General features: G+C 37.0%; 1 protein-coding gene across 15 annotated transcripts in view; it reads left to right on the top strand.

Moving 5' to 3' along the window:
- CADPS2 (calcium dependent secretion activator 2) overlaps positions 1-14,212 on the top strand; it is a 485,983-nt gene that overhangs the window by 299,709 nt on the left and 172,062 nt on the right. For all 15 annotated transcript variants that reach the window (XR_012334053.1, XM_073809879.1, XM_073809876.1 and 12 more), the window contains 2 exons: positions 10,955-11,063; positions 12,106-12,306. Coding sequence is in view for 14 of the 15 variants with exons in the window: in XM_073809879.1 (XP_073665980.1) it covers positions 10,955-11,063; positions 12,106-12,306 (310 nt within the window). In the remaining variant the exon portion in view is untranslated. The remainder of the gene's footprint in view (positions 1-10,954; positions 11,064-12,105; positions 12,307-14,212) is intronic.

Genomic DNA, 14,212 nt, shown 5'->3' with positions numbered 1-14,212 from the left:
AATGAATAACAGGGGAAAAACGACCCATAAGAACATGGAAGAAGATAATAAAAATTGTAGATGTACATGAAACTACAGCCCGTTACTTACCATTCTGACTAGTAAGGAATGAAAGACTAATTCTCACAGTTCTAAAAGGTATCAAGGAAGGACCAGATGTGTCTTCCTAAAAAAAGACCAGTTAGGCAGGAGCAGTCACATCAGTCTTCAAACTGTTTTCCTAGTATGTCCCTTAAATTAAATTTTTTACAACTATAGATCACTGTAAACTTTTTATCATAAATTTAAATAGTTGCAACAGATGCAGATTCTAAAATAAAACCATTAATCGTAAAAATGCTCAATAGAATTTACATGCTGTTGTGATTTTATATGCACCTGTAACCATTGCAAATTGTATATTATTAGCTTTTTCTCCTTGAATTCTTATTTCTATGACTGTTCCCCAACAGAATTTTATTCTTAGGAAATAAGTATTATGCATCAAAATTTTTTTTATCACTCTATCACACTTCTCTGCAGTTAAAAATGTGTACAGGGCTTCCCTGGTGGCACAGTGGTTGAGAGTCCGCCTGCCGATGCAGGGGACACGGGTTCGTGCCCTGGTCTGGGAAGATCCCACATGCCGCAGATAGGCTTGGCCCGTGAGCCATGGCCGTTGAGCCTGTGCTCCGCAACGGGAGAGGCAACAACAGTGAGAGGCCCGCGTACCGAAAAAAAAGAAAAAAAAAAAAAAAAGATGTGTATGTTGCCTCGTATTTCCTTAACACTCAACTACTGAACTTAATAGAGTGTATCTACAGAGATATACTGTAGATATACTCTATTTGATGGGAAATAGAGTATATCTACAGTATATGTAATTTGATGGGAAATTGTGTGACTTGAGAGTAGTATACATCCAAGAAGTTGTTCATGAATAAAAGCACTAGAAAATATTATAGTATGGGTGGAGATTCAGAAAAGATACAATTCACCTTCCTGAAAATATTTAAAGTGGAGTTCCTGATATTTGAAAGGTGAATGAGTGTGGTATCTCAGAAATATCAAACTTAAAATATAAAAGATTAAAAGAGCATAATGATAAGAAATAGCTAAATCTAAATTACTGTTATAAAATATTTTGACTCAAAAACGTGAAAGATGATTCCTAAAATACGTTATAGGTATATGAAGTAACTAAGTAATAATAACAATATGTGAAAACTAAACTCCAGATTTTGTGAAAGTTAATGAATGGAGCGATAAAAGTAAGCTACATTTTTCAAGTTCTATAAGACACAGTAAAAAATGATTTGTCTTTCAATAAATAGAGAAAAGATAGGGTCAATGATGTCTTTGAAAACTTTTAAAGTAACTAGTATAGATTAAAAATAGGATGCCAAGGAAATTGTAGTAGCCATATTACAGAAGACAGTGATATATACGTATATATATGAATTTTTAGTATAAATGAGTTAAATGGACCTAGTAACATTCTTGGAGTGGGATAAAAACCAAAATCCGTGTGTGAGATACACCACAAACAAAAGGCCAAAACACAGAGAAAGTAGGATGACAGTATTAAATTCAGACCAATTAAAATTCAAGAGAAGTATTAAATATATGAAAGGATTATAATTTTATATTGTTTAAAGATATAGTTAACAGTACTATAAAACAAATGATGGTGATTTATTGAATATGTACCTGAGAGAAATGCCTCAACTTGCTTGCTGTTCAACTCACTTTTCTTTCTCTCCCCTACCCTTAGTAGTCTTTGATTATAGTTTCTTACAGATACCTAACTAAATACCTTATAGCTCTCTTAAATAGTAACTTTGCCAGAAATTAAGGGGCAATTGGCTTGTTATTTGGGAATACAGTTTTTAAGTTTCAGAATGTGAATTAGAATGTGGTATATCGTAAGGAGTACTTACTGGATTGAGGAGACTTGTGTTCTACACTCAAGATGACCACCTCCTTCTGGGTGACCTCAGGAAAGTCAGTTTCCACATCCATGAACTCTCAAGTTGAGGTCACAACCTCGGGGATCCATAACCCTCATTCCTCAATACCAGTATGTTTCAGAGGATAATCATATGTTTTCTTTTCAGTGACGTTTAGCTCTGAGAGTAACTATTTGTCACTTAGTGAGACTTGAGTCCTCTAGGTATCACAGCCTCTAGTTTCCAAAGTATTAAAAATCCTCACCACATGATTGAAATCTGTAATTCTAGCAAATGTAACAATATTTTATTCCATTGGTGAATTTTTACTGATTAAGTAAATACCTTGTAGAATGTTAGGACAATACTATCAAAAAGTGTTGCACCCTGGTGGTGCAGTGGTTAAGAATCCGCCTGCCAATGCAGGGGTCACGGGTTTGAGCCCTGGTCCGGGAAGATCCCACATGCTGCAGAGCAAGTAAGCCCATGCGCCACAACTACTAAGCCTGCATGCCACAACTACTGAAGCCCACGCACAGCAACGAAGTCCCAACTCAGCCAAAAAATTAATTAATTTTTTAAAAAAAGTAAATCTATAATGTTGAGAAGTACAATCCCATGTATTATTATATAATGTGTATCTGATATATGTGAGTAAGATCTGGGATTTTGAATGAAATTATACATTTTATGATGTTCCACTACAATTTTAAAACTGCTTACTGTTTTTTTCTGATCAGTTTTCAGTTTACATTTCATTATTTTGGCCTTGTTTTTTTCTCTAAGTAGAAATACATAAAATATAGACAGATCTCTTTACTTTTATGAACCACTTATTTTTGAGAAGGTTAAGAATTTCTTTTTAATATGAATAGTCACTCCCTAACTAGTTGTTTCCCATATTATTTTTTGCTATATTATCTGTTGTTTCACTTTGTTTTTCCTGCATTTTCTTAGCATTTTGATGACCTCATGACTGTGGTCACATCACAGCTGTGTATCCTGAAGGAGTACGATCTGGGTCCCCGTGGCCCTCACAGGTGTGCCCATCACATAATGGGTACTCAAGACAGGCTCTTTAGATGAAGGAATGAATTTGGCCTCATGTTTATTATTTCCTGAACATTTTAAGTGGAGTGTTCGACATTCAAAAAAGCAAATATCATTAGTATGCCAAGTAGTGGAGGATCCATTTGAGTACACGTTGGGTAATTTGGGCTGCTGGATTATTAGTAGTATTTTTTTTTAACAAGATAAGTATGTGATTTGTACTTTCAGATAGAATACATTTTCAAATGTGGCTTCATAGAATATTTATCAAACTGAAATAAGTTGGATTTCGTGGAGAAATTAAAAGGCAGGGACTATATGCCAGACAGTGTAGGAGCCAGTGAGGCAAAAACAGGGAACAACACACAGGAAATGCAGTTAGAAAGGTAAAGGGGACACGTTTGTCAGGGTCTTGGAAGGGGGAGTAGGGTTTTACTAGATAAAGAAATACATGGAAAGTGGGGTTTTAAAGGCGAAGGTGATATTTTCCTGCTCGGCAGTTCAGGTGAAGAAATGCATAGAAGTGGGCGAGTCTTGCCGGAGAGCCTGTCTGGAGTAGCAGATGCAGTGGTTGCTTGCACTCCAGCTAGTAATTACTGGAGATTGTTGCTAACCCTTGCAAGGAAGGCAGACCTCTCTCCCAGCGGGTTCCAGATTGTTCCTGTGGTGATTTGTCAGGAGACTTTCTTTTAGTCAGGTTTTGAAGACTCTCCAAAAGAATGAAATGGAAAACATGAATGATTTGCTTAATAAATAGTTCTATTTTGTTAATAATTGATCACAAAATGATGACTTTGGAATAGTCTCTGGTGTCTAATAATTATGTTTTAATTATAAGACAAATTTGAACATATGTTTGGTTTTATATACTATCCATCATAGATTTTTTTTTTTCCTGGAATGTGGTGAAAAAGACACGTATAGTCTCTCTCATGCATATAAAACTTAGACCTACTATTCAGAAACTCCATAAAACAAAATTAGAATCGAGAGTTAGCCAAAGGGTTTAAATTGGTGGTGTTGGCTAGTCATAAAAATAATGCTAAGAATTATTTTATGGCAAACATCTAGAAATATGATATAATACACATCTTTTTACATACGTAACTGTAAGAAGAAAGGAAAACCTCAGGGACCAAATAGTGAAGCTTGTGAGTTGACGTTGTGGCTGTCCTGGGGCTGGGGTATGGGACAAGGGATATTGATGTTGGTCTGTCAGGGGCTAGGGATTTTATTGTTCACTCCAAGAGAAAGAAAACATACCCTGAGGCATTCTCAAAGTGGGGATTTGGAACAGAGACTTTCTCCTAAAGAACTTAAAAGAGTTAGATTTCAGGGAAATGGTAGACTAGAAAAAGCCTGCCCTCAGGCTGGTAAATTTCTGTTTGGCCTTAGGTTTGGAATGTGGAGTAAAATAGATGCCTGAGAATGTAACTGTTAGCCTTGACTTAGAAAGTTTTGAAGTTCTAATTTATTTCTCCAAATATAAGGGAAACATCCAAGTTAAGAAATTAACATAAAAAAGTACTTCTGGATTGGTGATACATCTGCGGCATCTGGCATTAAAAAAAAATTTTTTTTTTTTAGAGAAATGATCCCTTAACCTAGGCTTTATAAGAGATCTACAGATAAAACTGTGCTGGATATGAGCTCGTAATTTAAAATTATAGAATAATAAACTATTTGCACCCCCAAGAATTTCAGTAATAGAAATATCACATATATAAACTATAAAATAATTGTATTTAAGGCATTGAAACTTATAAGTGGGTTCAGAAGTATAAGAAAAGAACAAAACAACAACAGAAAAGAACGTAACACTATGAAATAATAAACAAGCAGGTTTGGAAAGGGACTATGCACAACTACTAACTAAAAATGTAAAGCAGTCATTGAAATTACACCCTTACTGGACATGTTAAACAGTAGGTTAGACACATCTGAAGAGAAAGTTAGTGATGTAATTAATGATAGCGTATTAGTTATAATCTGAAGAAATAACTCAGAATTCAGCATACAGAAATGCAGAAACATGAAACATGTAAAGAGGTTAAAAGATGTGGAGGAAAGAATCTACAGTTTCAAGATACTTCTGATAGAATTGGAAGAAAAGGCAGTATACAGGAAAAATGGGACAGATGCAACCTTTGAAAAAATACTGAACAAGATTCTAAAATTGATACAAGTCATGCATTATCAGATATAAGAAATACAACAAGTACTAACTACGATAAATATAAAAGTAGAAATTTTGCAGTGCAACTGCAGGACAACAGAGATAAAGAGAACATTTAAGAGAAACCAGAGAGAAAAGGCAGATTAACTACAAGGGAACCACAACTGGATTTCCATCAGACTTTTCAACTTAGATATATAAGCCTTCTGACAATGGGGTAGTATCTTCAAAGTGCTGAAAGATTACTAGCCTAAAATACTATATATAATCAACTAAACCATCATTAATAAGTAAGGGAGAATTAAAGACATTTTAAAAGAAAAAGAAAAACTGACTCAGCTTTTGCTAAAAGGAAGGAAGAAGGAAACTGAACTCAGAATGATGGAGTGTAATTCAAGAAATAATGGTCACAAAAAAAATATGGGTAAAGACAAGGGCGAGGGCCTCCCTAGTGGAGCAGTGGATAAGAATCTGCCTGCCAATGCAGGGGACACAGATTCCTTCCCTGGTCCAGGAAGATCCCACACGCCGCGGAGCAACTAAGCCCGTGTGCCACAACTACTGAGCCCACGTGCCTAGAGCCCGTGCTCCGCAACAAGAGTAGCCCCTGCTCGCTGCAACTAGAGAAAGCCCACAGACAGCAACAAAGACCCAACGCAGCCAAAATAAATAAATAAAAATTAAAAAAAGAAAAGGACAAGGGCAAATAAATATTGACTAGGTAAGATAACATATTTGATAATGAATATTTTCTGACTAAATGTTAATATTAGTATATTAATAATAGTATTAGTACAGTAATATTTAGTATTACTTAATACTAAGTATTAAGTGTACTTAGTATACTTAAGTATAATTAAGTATTACCTTATTTATGACTAAAATAAGGTAGAATTAGCATATAATGAGCACTGCTTTATAAGATGGGAGCTGGTGAAAGAAGCAAAGCACTCAGTTTTCTACACTTAGGAGATGAGTTAAAAGCAAAAGAAATAGATATTTGGCCATCATTCCCATTCTAACACAGAGCTTCTAAAACCCTGAGAGTTTCCTAAGTAATGAGAGTGATAAAGGTGTTATGTTGATGCAGTGACTTTGGGAAGCACCTTAGGCTGGTTGTCAGGAGAAACAACCACAGGATTAGAGGGCTGGAACTTTCAGTCCCACCCACCCTGACCTCTGGGGCAGGCAGAGGGGTTGGTGGTTGAATAAATCTCCAGTGATCAGTGATTTAATCAATCATGTCGATGTAATGAAGCTTCAAAAACCCAAACCCAAAAGGAGGGCGTTCAAGAGAGCTTCCAGGTTGGTGAACACATGGAGATCTGGGGAGAATGGAGTGCTGGGAGAGAGCATGGACACTCCTCACTGTTTCTCCATACCTCGCCCCATGCATCTCTTCCATCTGGCATTTCCTGAGTTATATTCTTTTATAATAAGCCTGTGATCTAGTAAGTAAATGGGTTTCTTGAGTTTTATCAGTCTCTCTAGCAAATTAATTGAACCCGAGGGGGTGTGTGGGGCAATACTGGGAACCTCTGATCTGTAGCCATTTGGTCAGAAGTACCGGTGACAACTTGGACTTGCAACTGGCCTCTGAAGTACAGGAGGGGGTCATGGGAGCCTCCAGTCTGTAACCGGTTGACCAGAGCACAGGTAAACAATCTAGGCTTGCAACTGGCATCTCAAGTAGGGGGAGTGGGAGGGCAAGCTTTTCAGACTGAACCCTTCACCTGTGGAATCTGATGCTATCTCCTGGCAGATAGTATCACAATTGAGTTAAGTTGTAGGAAAACCAGCTGCTGTCCAGAGCATTGTTTGGTGGTGGTATAGAAACCACCCCTCACCCTCTCCCCACACACAGGTTGGAACTAGGTCCAGGAACCTACAAGAACTTACATGTAAAATAAAAGTTTTAAAGCATGAGTGGAAATAATAAACACAAAATTCAGCATAATGATTACCTCTGGGGAGAGAGAAAAGGAAATGGGTTTGAGTAGGTATAATATGTAGGCATTAACTTTTTCTGTCCGGAGGGGTTGGAGGTGGGGGCTTAAAGCATATATATATATATATATATATATATATATATATATATATATATATATACACACACACAAGAAGTTATGATTGAACAAAGCTGAATGGGGGGTATATACATGTTAATATATTATCATGTTTTTTACGCTTGAAATATTTCATAATATTTTTAAGCTAACACTATGTTAAATCACTTTATGGAAGAATGGTGGGATTTTGGACTAAGTTAAGTAAGAGAGTGAGTTGCTTTTCAGAATAAATAATGGAAGTATAATGTTACAGTTTACCACTTACCAACACCCCCTAAAGAAACACCCACAGTCATACCTTTTTACACAAAGAAACTGAAGCTCCGATGGGAGCCAGTGGGTTTCATCTGTAAGCCTTAGGCATATGCAGGTGAGAAAGTGGATTCATTGGCCATCTATAAGATACGGAAAGCAAAAAGAAAAGGAAGTCTAAGAGTAGTAAGAACTGCAAGTGTCTCAAGTTATTGGACTCGCTGTTCCCAAACAAGGCTTTGGTTTTTTTTCCCAAAATAGAAAAAGTCTCATTATAAAGTAATTAATATTCTTTGAAAAAAAACTTTAAACACTGAAAAAAGTAACTTTAAATGACCTATAATTGTACTATCTAATAATAATCACTATTTATAGTTTCAGTATACAGCCTTCTATTCATATGTATATAGAGTGTTTACCAAAAAAAGCACACTCTACATTTTTTAAATCCGCTCTTCATGTTATATCTTAGAAATAGTTTCATGTCCAGAAAAAAAAAACCCGTCATATTTCTTTCAGTGGCTGTGTGGCATTATACTCCTGTATGGTTATACCATAATGTATTTAATCAAACCACTGTTGGTTTTTCCAGTTTTTTCTCATACGCAATGCTGCCGTGAACACACTGCACATGCATCTTTGAGTATTTGTCCATTTGTTTCCTTGGGTAAGTTCCTGGAAGGAAATTGGCTGGATCAAGTGTTCATAATCCATCATAAGTCTTTTGGTATCAGTCAGGGTTCTCCAGAAAGGCCAGCAGGCTAGAAACTCAGGCAGGAGTTAATGCTGCAGTCTTGAGGCAGAATTTCCTCTTCTCCAAGTAACCTCAGTTTTTGCTCTTATCTACAAATCACCCCACATTGATATTAGTTCTTTGTTGAATATATACTTTGCATACACCGTTTTACTTTCTTCAGGGTATCCTTTAATGAGGAGACGTTCTTAATTTTAGTGTTAGTTCATGTAATCTATTTTTTTTCTTTCCTAATTAGTTCCTTTTTCAGTCCTCTTTAAGTAATCTTCATCTACTGAAAGGTGTGCTTATGTTTCCTTAGTTTTAATTTCTGTTCAAAAGTGGGAAAGGGAACTCTCATTAAGCAAAGTGTCTTCCCTGGAAACCTGTGTTGTAGGAAATTTTGCAATTAGGTATCAATCCACCAGACATCTTTTTCTCCTGCTCGGAGCAGCACCTCCCCCCCACTGCTTTGGGGGAACTTCTAAGAGCCTGCCCATTGTAGCATTCAGTAGTCTTTGCCACAGACCCAGACTGGGCTAACAGTGGTACTTTTGCCCCTTGGCCACAGTGAATGGTCCACATACGGCCTTACACCTAAGCTGAGGCAATCAGAGGTGGCTGCGGAGCTGTTGGCAGCTATGGTTCTAGCCCGGTGAGACTTCAGGGTAAGAACATGAAGCCAGTTCCTCAAGAGAAGCAGAGCAGAGAGACAGCAGACCTTGGCCATGTTGAGTCCCTGGCTGCCTAAAACCTTAACTCCACCCTGGACCTTCCTGTGGGGTTGGCTATGTGGCCCAATAAATTTCCAACACTTATTAAGATCTTTCTTACTTTGGTTAAGTCTTGAAATACGTGTGCTTGAAAATGTGGTTCCATGATTGTATGTTTGAGAATGCTCATAATATGTCTCATTCTTGGAGATTCACAATGTGTATTAGCATATTAAAGGCCGTAAAGAACCTGCAGTAAAAGAAGCCTGTTTGTCTTTATTTAACCTGATGATTCCCAACCTTTTTTTTAATTGAAGTGTAGTTGATGTACAATATTATGTAAGTTACAGGTGTACAATATAGTGATTTACAGTTTATAAAGGTTATACTCCATTTATAGTTATTATAAAATATTGACTATCTTCCTGTGTTATACAATATAACCTTGTAGCTTATTTTATGCATAGTAGTTTGTACCTCTTAATCCCCTCCCCCTCCCCCCTTCTCTCTCCTCACTGGTAACCACTAGTTTGTTCTCTGTATCTGTGAGACGGCTGCTTTTTTTGTTATATTCATTAGTTTGTTGTATTTTTTAGATTCCACATGTAAATTATATCATACAGTGTTTGTCCTTCTCTGCCTTATTTCACTTAGCATAATGCCCTCCAAGTCCATCCATATTGCTGCAAATGGCAAATTTTCATTCTTTTTTATGGCTGAGTGGTATTCTGTTGTGTATATAAACCACATCTTCTTTGTCTGTTCATCTCTTTTTGGACCCTTAGGTTGCTTCCATACCTTGACAATTGTGAATAATGCTGCTAGGAGCATTGGGGTGCATGTATCTTTTTGAATTAGTGGGTTTTTGTGTGGGGTTTTTTTTTTTTTTCAGATATATACCCAGGAGTAGAATTGCTGGGTCATATGGTTGTTCTATTTTTAGTTTTTTGAGGAACCTCCATACTGTTCTCCACAGTGGCTGCACCAATTTACATTCCCACCAGCAGTGCACAAGGGTTCCGTTTTCTCTGCATCCTCTCCAACATTTTTGTTTGTGGTCTTTTTGAAGATAGCCATTCTGACAGGTGTGAAGTGATACCTCACTGAGGTTTTGATTTGCAGTTCCCTAATGATTAACGATGTTGAGCATCTGGTCACGTGCCTGTTGGCTCTCTGCATGTCCTCTTTGGAAAAATGTCTATTCAAGTGTTCTCCCCACTTTTTTAATCAGGCGGTTTGGTTTTCTTGATATGGAGTTGTATGAGCTGTTTTTATGTTGGATATTAATCCCTTATCGGTCATATCATTTGCAAATATTTTCTCCTATTCAGTAGGTTGTCTTTTCATTTTGTAGATGGTTTCCTTTGCTGTGCAAAAGCTTATGTTTAATTAAGGCCCATTTGTTTATTTTTGCTTTTATTTCCTTTGCTTTAGGAAACAGATCAAAAAAAATATCGCTGCAGTTTATGTCAGAGTGTTCTGCTTATGTCTCCCTCTAGAAGTTTTATGGTCCCAAACTTATTTTTAACACAACTATTTTTTTTATGGCTCTTCTGTTAATAAATAGCTCATGGAATCTTGGCCAGCAGGTCATCAAACTGGGAAATGCTGGGTCATAGGCATGAAAGGCCTAACTGCAAGCTGATAAATGAAAGGTGCTTAATCTCTGAGCAAGGTTTAAAAAATGTGAACATTTAATAATTTATATGCAGATCATATGTTTGGGGGTTTTTTTGGTCAAAGAGTCTTCTGATAAAGAAAAAACTAGAAGATAAATTTAATGTAGGGGCTTCCCTGGTGGCACAGTGGTTGAGAGTCTGCCTGCCGATGCAGGGGATACAGGTTCGTGCCCCGGTCCGGGAAGATCCCACACGCCGCGGAAAGGCTGGGCCCGTGAGCCATGGCCGCTGAGCCTGCGCGTCCGGAGCCTGTGCTCCGCAACGGGAGAGGCCACAGCAGTGAGAGGCCCGCGTGCCGCAAAAAAAAAAAAAAAAATTAATGTAACCAATATGTAAACTTTTTTTCTCATGCAGGTTAGCCAATACACCTTTGCTATGTGCAGTTATAGAGAAAAAAAGTCTGAACCACAAGAATTAATGCAGCTTGAAGGATACACTGTGGATTACACAGATCCCCACCCAGGTAATTCTTAGTTGAATCACTTTCCCTGCCTCTCATGTATTCATGAAATTGTCATAAATATCCTGTGTCTATTCTCCATTTCAAACTCCATTCAGTGAATGGTACATATTCCATTTATATACCTAGACAAGATTTGATAGGATTTGAATTATATCTTTATGAGGCTACTTAGTTTTAGCCATAACTCATTATCTCTGTTATCTCAGTACAAGGATGAAATATGTGAAAGTTACTGTAACGGGGAAATTATATGAGAAATATCAGCAGTGCTTTCAGAAACTTCTTTACTGAAAAGCAAAAGGTACAAGAGACAGAAACAGGGAAAGAAATAGCTAATGAATAACTGTATATTATATACTACTAATTTTCTCCCCAGCATCACATTCTTGTACTTCTCTCCCTCCCTCCTAATATATTAATGCTGTGTATAGTACTGGACACTCAGTGCTTGAGATGAGTGAGTGAATGAATAAGTGAATGAATGAATGAATGAATATATGGAGATTAATGAAATTAATAAAGTGAGGTTAAGAAATATAGAGATACTAATGAATAGATTAAGAAATTATTATAGATTAAAAATAGAAGTCAGTGATCCCATTCACCGATTGATCACTTAAAATGCAAAATATCTTCTCTGTGAAAGAATTTTGCAAAAGTAAAATTCCATGCAACGTAAGTATCATTTTTGTCTTGCCTGTATTTTTTTTACTGCTAAACTGGTCATATATATCTCCTGCATATAGAATGAGGAATGTGCCGGCAGATAATGACTTTCTTCTCCGACATGGAATATCAGACTTTGCTATGCATTCCTTTGGGGTAGGTTTGTATGTCTTGCAGAATGCTGCTTTGTTACGAACGGTTCCCTAAGCTAATTTTAATTTCCAAAGTGATATGGAAGTGTGTAGCGTCGCCTTATTGTTTTCCTTCAATTCTTGGATTCTGGATTTGATCCTCAACTGAAAATGATTCAAGGCATTGAGCTCAAAATCTGCCAATTGTGTACATTTTAAACAATGTCTTTGTTTTTCCTCCACAGGCCTTCAGGGTGGTCAGATGTTCTTCAATGCTGTTAAAGAAGGAGACACTGTAATATTTGCAAGTGAGGATGAACAGGATAGAATATTGTGGGTTCAGGCCATGTATAGGGCCACAGGTCAGTCGTACAAACCCATTCCTGCAGTTCAGGCCCAGAAGCTGAATCCTAAAGGAGGAACTCTCCATGCAGATGCTCAACTTTGTAAGTTTGGTTGAAAAATAATTTGATTATCAATTAATAACCTTAATAAGATATAAAATTGCCTGAGTCAAATTTGTTCAGTATTATAGTTTACATCATTAACTGATTCCTAATTGAATAAGAATAGTTCATTTTAGTAGTCATAGAATCAGTTATCTAATTTTTCAGACAAACCTGGAATAAATGGTGCCTATGATTTCCAGTCATGAATTTGCCAAGCACTGGGATGTCTCTGGGAATCTCAAGAGCATAAAAGAAAATTGATTTTAACTTACTGTAATTTTAACTTAACGTGTTCTATTGAAATGGGAAAAGTATTGCAAAATCAAACTGGCATTAAGATTCCAGAATACCAAAATGATGGACCATAACTTTCTAGAGTTGTTCCTAACAAACCAAAAGGATAATAGGCCTACTTTCTGTTGTAGGTCGGAAAAAAAAAGTCATCAAGGCAACTTTCTTTTTCTAGATACCTTTATATTCATGCCATTTTCTCGATGCTAATGTAAATCATTAAGAACTAAATTTTTCATTTTAATTTACAAGTAATTAATAACAAATTATGTAATAATGATAGAAACATTTTCAAATGTAGCTTTAATAATCATTAAACCAAATGTTTTCACTTGTTATATTCCTTTTTAAAACTTCTCTGGTTCCTTCTGTAATATAATAAATCAGTTTGTCTTTAACTGTAAGCTCAAATTGGAACTTTTCATTCAACACCCTTCTACTCTCAAGATTCTTCTCCAGGGAGCAGCATTTTGACATTCATTATTTTCTTCTCTCTTTAGTTTCTTCTCTCTTCTCATACTTTTCCTGCAGCACATAACTATTTTCTGTTCTTTTTTAGACACCCGATAGTATTACATTTAGACATCTTAAACAAAGGTACTTTAGGCCAAATAAAGATGGAATATGAGCTCAACTCCAGATTCCTGCATGCTTTAGGCTTCGAAGTGTACACCTTTAAACTTATCCCGATCCATCTTCAAGTGATGCTGGTGCTTCATACGTAGTATATGCATCTCACAATTGTATACGTCCATATCTCCCTTCCTGGCCCCTGCACACTTCTGGTCATACATCTTACTTCTACAAATGTTGTAAACCCCACAGTACATTGATATTATTATTATGCCTCAAACAGTCAATTACCTTTTAAAGAAATTTAAATAATAAGAGAAAATGTTGTATACTCAACCGTGTAGCTACCATTCCTAGCACTCTGTATTCTCTTATAGAGATAGTTCACTTCTGAAAGGACTTCCTTTGACTTTTCTGTAGTGCTTTCAGCTTTTTTCTATATGAAAATGTCATTATTTTACCTTCACTTGGAAAGATGCTTCTTTTCAGTACTTTAAAGACTTTGCTCCACTCTCTGCTAACTTGCTTTTTTTTCTCCTGATGAGAAATGTGCTATCATTTTTGTTTCTTCCTCTGTATATAATGTGGTTTTTTTCTCAAGCTGCTTTAAAGATTTTCTCTTAATCACTGGTTTTGAGCAATTTGATTATAATGTGCCTTGGTGTAGGTTTTTTTTTTTTTTTCGGTACGCGGGCCTCTCCCTGTTGTGGCCTCTCCCGTTGCGGAGCACAGGCTCCGGACGCGCAGGCTCAGCGGCCATGGCTCACGGGCCCAGCCACTCCATGGCATGTAGGATCTTCCCGGACTGGGGCACGAACCCGTGCCGCCTGACTCTCAACTGCTGCGCCACAAGGGAAGCCCAGCCTTGGTGTGGTTTTGGTTAATTGTCTCCAGTTCTGGACCAAGACTATTCTTAAAGACCCCAACTGCTGACCCGTGAACTTTGAGGTTTTATTTCCTGGCTGTTGGGAACAAGCACTGCTCCAGGCTCTGTGTGATGCTCCAGGCTCTGTGAATCTGGGGCATTGGCCCGTCTAAT

This window comes from Tursiops truncatus, chromosome 9 (assembly GCF_011762595.2).
Source record: "Tursiops truncatus isolate mTurTru1 chromosome 9, mTurTru1.mat.Y, whole genome shotgun sequence".
NCBI classification, from domain to species: Eukaryota; Metazoa; Chordata; class Mammalia; order Artiodactyla; family Delphinidae; genus Tursiops; species Tursiops truncatus.
Note: the sequence above shows the minus strand (reverse complement) of the source record. Positions and strands in the feature narration are given on the sequence as shown.